Source organism: Thalassophryne amazonica, chromosome 8 (genome assembly GCF_902500255.1).
Source record: "Thalassophryne amazonica chromosome 8, fThaAma1.1, whole genome shotgun sequence".
Lineage (NCBI taxonomy): Eukaryota > Metazoa > Chordata > Actinopteri > Batrachoidiformes > Batrachoididae > Thalassophryne > Thalassophryne amazonica.
Window position 1 is genome coordinate 25415160 of NC_047110.1, and position 8457 is coordinate 25423616.

General features: G+C 37.3%; 1 protein-coding gene across 1 annotated transcript in view; it reads left to right on the forward strand.

The window, feature by feature from the left end:
- si:dkey-106n21.1 (solute carrier family 23 member 1) overlaps nucleotides 1-441 on the forward strand; it is a 228439-nt gene extending 227998 nt beyond the window's left edge. The window contains 1 exon segment of the mRNA XM_034175892.1: nucleotides 3-441. Within this exon segment, the coding sequence (XP_034031783.1) occupies nucleotides 3-214 (212 nt within the window). The 3' untranslated portion in view covers nucleotides 215-441.
- Nucleotides 442-8457: the final 8016 nt, after the last annotated feature.

The window sequence follows — 8457 nt, forward strand, 5'->3', positions numbered from 1 at the left end:
CTTTTTGAAACGGTTCAGGTGCTCCCAGTATGTGCCATTCTTACCTTCTTTCAAGACCAAACAGGGGGGAGATACAAGTATCTCATTTTTGCTCTGCAACCCATTGTGTAAACAAATAGGAAACAAATATGTTGCTGCAGATGTGAAAAGGAACAACTATTCAATGCAAAAATTCCAAGTCGAAATTGAGGCACACACCATACCTACTTCATAGACTAACACACACACACACACGAGTGATTTGACGCAATAAGCAACAACAGATCATGTAAAAGGTAAACAGCTTCCTTTTCTACAGTTTTTGTAGTTGATAAATTGATATTTGAGCTAAACTGTGATGTGAAAATGTATTGTACTCCAAACACAATTGAGGTATTTCTCCTGTAAATGGTTCACACACTTACCCTGCACATGTAAAGCTGCTGTGTGTTAACTTCAGTTTTGGTGAATTCTAATCACTGAAGCTGTGCCAATGTTCAGGCCCAAAGCAAATGCAGTGGTTAGGACTAACCCTCCCAATCTTTAAACAGTTATCCAAATACCTTGGCATTTGGCCTTTAAAAAAAAATCTGCTTTACAATGTGATTAACTCTAAAAAAAAAAAAAAAAAAAAACTTGTGTAGTTTGTCATCAGTTACAAGAAAAAAATGGCCCAATATTTTGCAAATAAAGCAAAATAATAATACAATGGTATTATAACAGCACATATAAATCTTATTACATCATAATACAAAATAACTGACGTCATCAACACTGATCCTAATCAGTCAAATTATTCTAATTACAATCAAAGGCATTAGAAGGCTAATGCAAATCCATGACTTTATGATTTCTTTGTGACCTCATTATGACACCACTTATGCCAATCATCAGAAATATTTGCTGATCAATATAAACTTTAGCTCATCTCTCGAGCCCTTGCACAGATATAGCAGAAAATTAATTTTTCGCACCATTTCTAGTTGACCTTGAAATTTGTCGTATTACACTGGTCAACACGATTTTTCTTGCATGAGTTTTTAAATGGATTTTGGAATGGATTAGGGTGGGGGGGAAAGAATAAGATTAGGTTATGGTTAAGGTTAGGGGTCGGAGTAGGAGTAGGTTAGGAATAGTGAGTTTAAAAACACCCGTCATGAAAATTTGACTCATCGTCACGGGTTCACAGAAAAAAAAAGTGAGACTGGCTGAAAAAAATATGATATGATAGAGGAAATCTGAGCTCAGAGAGATCAGCACCTAAAATTACCCAAAATCCATTCTCACAGTACACGCAAGAAAAAAAAAAACTTTTTGTTGTTGTTGTTGTTGACCAATGTTATACATTTCAAAGCACTTTTATTTGTGTTTTTGAGTTTTCAAAGTGCTGTGGTGAGACACAGCGACCAAAGAGCAACGTTTTACAAACATATTGAAAGCATTTCTTTTATTTTAAAGTGTGCTCTGAGTCTGAGTGTCCTCACTGGGTAAACAGCTGCAGACCCATGACACATAACAACAAACACTACCAATTTTTTCACCTGAAAATACGCCCAGAATCTCTTTCTGAGGATGACATGCACTGATAAAACCTTCTTACCTCTCAATCAGGTCATGCTTTCACACCCAAATACCAAATTCTGAGACTGCAAACCAGGAGTGCATCCAGATGGAAATAGGGTGTGTGGTGGGGACGTACCTCCGAAACACCCTTTGATTAAAAGTCCACTATTGAAGACAATTTTCATACTACTACTACTACTACTAACAATGACGACTTAATAATAATAATAATAATATAATAATAATAATAATAATAACTAACAACTAAAATGTTTAAATCAGTATTACTCTGGGTCTATGTTTTACCATAACTCTGGACTAAGTTTAAGTGATGAGCCATATCAAATAAGTTTTGTTCATTTAACTTTTCTGTATAACTAAAGTGGGATGTAGGATGCAATATCTCTTTTTAATGTAATGTTTAAGTCCATATTATTGTTTTTTTTTTTTGTTTTTTTTGGTGGTGGGGGGGGTTCTAGCTTTAAAATCAGGTCATTTGGGATGAAGGAAGCCAAAAATATGAAAATAATGACAGCTGTTGTGGTTAGTAATCTTATCAAAGAGATATGTAGGTTGTGATATCAATTTTGTTTAAAGGCAAAGAAAAGGTATAAATGTGCAACAGACAGTACAAATACAATACACATTAAGCAGTATAACTAAATTGAGGGGGATTTGAGTGAGAAAATAGTCATTAAAAAATCCCTCCAGAATGCATCACTGGACATCAAAACCAAAATTGTTTGGGGGCCTTGAGCAGCCCAAGGCTCCCTGCTGACAAATATTTATTTTCACCAAAAAAGAACCCCCCCACCCCCCCCCACTTCAGATCCTGGCTATAGTCCTGAGATTTTTATTTGTATTGAATTAAGTAAAAGCTACAGAAAATCTGTTCCCGTAAAATGTGTTTATCCTGAAGTATTTAAATAATGTGAAGTTAAGTTCTATAATATGATGGACCAATTAGAAAACAGCAGCAATGGTTAGCGAGTGAAATTAGTCTTGTTCAGCGCAAGAACAATTTTCTATTTTCTTTGCTGTCTTCACCTTGTTTTACCTTTAACTCTGGGATGAGATGGCAAAAGGGTTTCTATAAAATCATAAATGGTGAACTGTTTGATTTGGCCGTGAAAGAATTTTTCAGTCAGAAGTTGTTTTTTGTTTTGTTTTGTTTTTTTTTTTTTTTTTTTTTTTTTTGAGTCAATCCCTGTAAACGTATTTTTTTCCAAAAAATACTAAAACATGGCAAATGACAGCAAGAATGCATGAACAAGTCTATTTCCCCGCAGCTCCCACGCTCTCGCAATTTCACGCTGCTATTTTGATTGCGAAACCTGTGGTCTTGCATGTTACACGTGTTCTGTAATGTTCTGCATTTGTGATAACTTGCCCTTTTGAGCTACATGCCCGCTAGGGTGGTTCAAAAAATAAAAGTTGGAAATTCATTACTCTCACCCCTTCATTTTATGATGCTTTGGGAAAAAAGAAAGCCTGCCAAATATTTTTGTCATACATTAATATTTAGAGGTAGCACATCATAGCTGAAGGTTGTAAATATATCATTATCGCTGCCTGAGTGCCCGTGCAATATGTTATCCATTATCCAGTATCTAATCACATCACTTATAAGAGGATAGAAGTTAACCACCTGAGTGTAACTAAAGTATAATTTTATATTCAATTTAAAACTATACCTGGGTTTAAATATTTCTCACAAACAACATACTTTCAGAAATGTTATTTTAGGCTACAAGCTGAAAATTTTGCTTCAATTCACAGCTTCTTTTCTTTCAGATCTTTGATGATGGTGAATCTAACATGAGATAAATGTAAAAGAGACACTTGCTGACTTAACATGCTTAACCATTAACTGGAAACTTCAGTAAAACATGTCAGCTACTAGAAGTAGAACATTTGTATACCTTATTGGTTCCACCGACTGAAATAAAGGGAAACAAATTGCCATCAAATGGGCAAATACTCAAGGTATTTTTCTTCAAACACAATGATTTGAAGAAAAACTGTCCATGATGCTGCTGTGACCTCTATAGACATGGCAATTCCTTTTTGGGAGAGAGCTAGAATCCCACTGAAGGCAAAGCAGCATCTGATCAAAAGTTAGAAAAGGTGTTCGGAAAATGGAAAACATTGAAAAAGACCAGAATCGCAATACAGACAAGCAGAAGAAAGAGATGAAACAGTGTTTGTGTGAATCTTTGGAGGACTTGTTTGACATGGCACATCAGGAGGTCCTAACAATGATAAAGTTTGAAGATGACAGACAGTTCCTACTTGCTCAGCGAGAGAAAGGTAGAAGGGGATGCATGCAGGCATAGATAAAATACAAACTGCCAAAGAACAAGAGCAGAAAAAAGGAAAGCTGCAGAAGCAAAATACAAAGAGAAACTGGAGGAGCCTGGACCATCTAATGTCTCACTACCTGACACTGTCTCCAGCCAGAGTGAAGAGAACACAGAAAGTCCAGATGAAGAATTTGTTATGCCAGTGCCACAAAAAGCCAGTAAAATTAAAGCTGTTGTAACACCAGGACAGCAGCATTGGATAGGACCAAAACAACAGACGAAGTGCCACCTATATTCTGACTGAAACGGCAGCAAGTCTTGGTCATGATGCAAGCAACTTAAATATCATATCATGTAAAGGATGTTCTCTTATGTTACACAGCTGTATAATTGGTTCTTGTGCTGATTCATACATTTTGAATATTAAGTACTGCAAGGCATAAAGAATATTATGTTGGAGCTAGATCAAAATATATGTGGAATATATAAAGCATAGACTTATTTAAATTTATCAATAATGAACAGTATTTCATCAATAAAATGAAAATGCAATGTTTGAATGTTACACAATCTTCGCTACCCCAGTATGTAGGTATTGGTAGGAGCATTATACATGTCGAGAAGAACTGCATCTCACAATTCATGTTTTAGTGTTAACTATTTTATGGGATATGAAAATATTTGATTTTCCAATGTATTGCCATAATTTCTGTCTGACATATCAATATTAAACTGACAGAAATAATTTCGAAATATCTGGAAATGACCATACTATATGACATAGTTATTGCCAGCAAATCTTTAAGGGCTGTGTGCTACCAGTAAAAATTATTAGAGTTTTATGAAATTGTACATGATGTTTTTATGTTAGGTACAACAGATTTAGAGGGTGAGACTTGAAGTTTTTTGAAAATTTTTTTGACCATTTTTATGGACCACCCTAATGCCAAGGTTATGTCATTATACTGGTCCTTAAAGAAGCCTCACATTAATGTGCCTAGATGGCGAGAGTGGCATCAACTCAAGAACATGGTGCCAATTTGGTTCCAACTGCGCTGAACTACTGAATGAACCTTTAATGTTTTCAACATTTTAATAATTTAACCACATACAGCAAACATCCAGGTACAGGTGCTATCAAAATAAATATAAAATAGTTAAGCTATCAAATTTACATAAATTTACAATTTATGATAATTTATTAATTAATTTAAAGTCTGATTTATGCCTCTGCAGCTCTGTAACTCTGTGTCATGCAATGATGTGCGCGACAGTTTTAAAGTTCTCCATCTCTGGATTTTTCTTTATTCTGGATTAATTTGACCCTCAACAAGCTTTTCTTTCTACAATCATCAACTCCAAATCAACGGTAAGCTGACATTTTTTCTTTTATCGACTTCATGCTGTAAAGTTGTGGACTTTTCTGGTCCATTTGTATCAGTGTGCGCATTGCAATACTATTATAATATGTGGCAGACAAGGCTTGACAGCAGCAAAGCGCTGCTGTCCCATCAGGCTGTGGCTCCGAGTCTGAGCATGGTGTGAAAAAATAAACGGTCGGACTTTTAATTCCCAAAATGACTCTGGTCTCACATGCGAGGGGTTTAATGGAAATACGTTGCAATTGGACGGGACATTTCATCTGATGTGAGGGAAAAAATCTGTTGTGCAAAATCCATTATATACGCGTTTACTACAATACAAAAACTTTGGGACTTTTTGTCCGGTGACTGCGAATATCCTGTTATACGATGACGGTCCAGGTGAGTTTTACTGTAATGGGACTGAACAATAAATTTACCTCAAAGCTTTGATGATGATGTCGGCTTCCATCCCACACAGCTGACTTTATTTTCCCAAATTTTTCTTCTGTTCGGATCTGAAGGGAATCTGTACATCTTGAAGCCCTTGCTGTGTCTATTTGTGCCTCCAAAGGCACCACAACAAAGCATTTTTTTGCAAATAAATAAATACAATTGCTGGATTTACACGCAGATAGATTAACAGCGTACACTATTTGAACCCAAGATGGCCCCAGGAGTCATGTAACCCATTTTTTTTTTTTCATTTCGTCATGTCACTATTTTAACCTCAAATTTTCAAAAACTCTGCACTATCCCCAAGGCCGGCCGCTCCGCTCCCTCACATCTGATGGGGCCCCTTGCTAAACATTCCTAGAACAATCCTTGATCACTGGTATCTCCTACCACTTGAATAGCAGCACCCTTGGGCAAGTTCCAAATGGATTTGCACCGGTTGCGCAGTTCGTTTTTAGCATCCACACTCAAGATCAGGCCTTGAATCCTAAAGTGGAGCTGTGCCTCATCACACTGTGAATGAAAAAAATATAACCTCATGGTGCTATTTTTAAACATATATTGAGTGTACAGTATCAAACTACTGAACTAATTCAATTTTTACAAATTTAAATGGAGTTTTCACTTCCACCATGTTTCAAGCCCCGTGTCCATATACAATTATTTATTTATTTATTTATTTTTGGCTGAAAAACACTGAGAATGCACCCAGAAACACTTCATCCCAACACCTCATCTCAGTGCTTTTTTAGAAATAAAAAACGTTTGTCTCGGGACTGGTTTCTATTGCAACAATAAACAGATAACAACTATCTTATAATCTACAGTGATAAAGTGTGCTCACCCTCAGCAGGAACATAGCGTCTGTTCAGTTGCAATCACTGATCAAGATTTTTTGGGGATCTGTTGTGACAGATTGTGTGCCATATTTTTGTATCATATCGGATGACTGGAGACAGAAACAACAAACTTCTGTTTCCTCGACAAGTTTTCCAACATCAAAAAGGCCCTGCAGTGACGACAGAGCCTTTGTGAAAAGTTCAAATATTTTCAACTTAACGTGGTGTCAACTGCTGCAAAAAACAAAGATAAACCTAAACAAAATAACAAACTAAAAGTGGAGCACTTTGAAAAATAATAAAACACTGGGTGTGGTACTTTTTCTCAAGACAGCCACATACAGCTGCATATTCTCCATTCAATTTCCATTAGAGCAACTCAATAAAGACGCTGCCTCTTGGGAACAAAACATATAAAACACGAGGCCTAACTTGTAAGCCTTGATGAACCCTGTTGAAGTTTTGCTAACATCTGGTGCAGTGGTGTAGTCTACATTTTTGAAGTGGGTAGACTGTGTTTTTTGTCCGTCATCAACCATGTGCATTGCGCCCCGGTTATTAACATTTTTAACACCATAACAACAAATAGATCTATACTTTCCATCTGTCATTTATATTCTATATTTGCCACTGTAAATGTGAGAAATGTGTCAGAATGTAAGTAAGTAATTTGCACCAATTACAAAATACAGTATACAACAGTAAATCTAAAAGAGTGATTAAAAAATACAAAGATCAAATACATTTTTTTTGGCATCTGAAAACCTAATTTAACAGAAATTTAATCAGGTCATAAACAGGAATAACAATGTTTAAATCCAGCCAAAAGTATCATATGCAAGCTACTGTGCATTGTTTAACAGTAAATAAGACAACTTTAAGTCACATCACTCAAAAAAAAAGTGACTGTGACTCCTTGTTATTAAGAAGAAAAGTTCTCTTAACAATAATAAGGAGCAGATTATTGCCTCCCAACTAAGTATACGAGGTCTGTGATGAAAAAGCGGTCCTTTTTATTTTTTTCAAAAATAAATGGATTTGATTCATATGTTTTTACGTCAGACATGCTTGAACCCTCGTGCGCATGCGGATTTTTTCACGCGTGTGGTGACGTCATTCGACAGGCCTTGAGTGAGGAGTGCTCCACCCCGCCCGTCGGAATCTCTTTGTCTGAATAGCCGCTGCGGACGGCGTGCGTTGCTTTATCAACATTTTTTCTGGACCTGTGAGGGATATCCCAGTGGACACTATTGGAAATTAAGCTGGTTTTCGGTGAAAAGTTTAACGGTGATGAGAGATTATGGGTGTTTCTGTCGCTGTAAGGACTTCCCACGCAGCGGGACGTTGCTCAGCGTTTCCAGGCGCCGTCGTCGGCCTGTTTCGACCTGAAAACATTCTAATTTAGGGCTTAATTCACCCAGGACATCGTGAGAGAACAGAGAGATTCAGAAGAGGCCGGCATGAGGACTTTATGCGGACATTCCACTGTTTAAGGACATTTTGTAATGAAGACGTGCGCGCAAATTCGCAGAGTCGTTTCCGTGACAACTCGGCGAATCTGTGTGCGCCGCGACAGGAAAAACACCTCCGTGTTGAAAACCATTTGTAAAATTCAGGCGGCTTTTGATGGCTTTCAACAAGTGAGTAACTGAGAAATTGTTTAACAGCTTGGGCATGTTCCAACTTGCCCGTTAAGATTTCCAACGGAGGTGTTTTTCCTGTCGCGACCCACCGCGGTCGGGTCCGGCCCGACATGCGACTCTGCCCGCACGTTCTTTCATTACAAAATGTCCGTTAACAATGGAATGTCCGAATAAACTCTCATGCCGACTTCTTCTGCAAGTTCTCTGTTCTCTGACGACTTCCTGGGTCAACAGAGCCTGAAATGTGGAAGTTTTCAACTTGAAACAGCGAGACGCTGCCGCCTCGAAGCGCAGATCGCCGTCAGGCACCGTG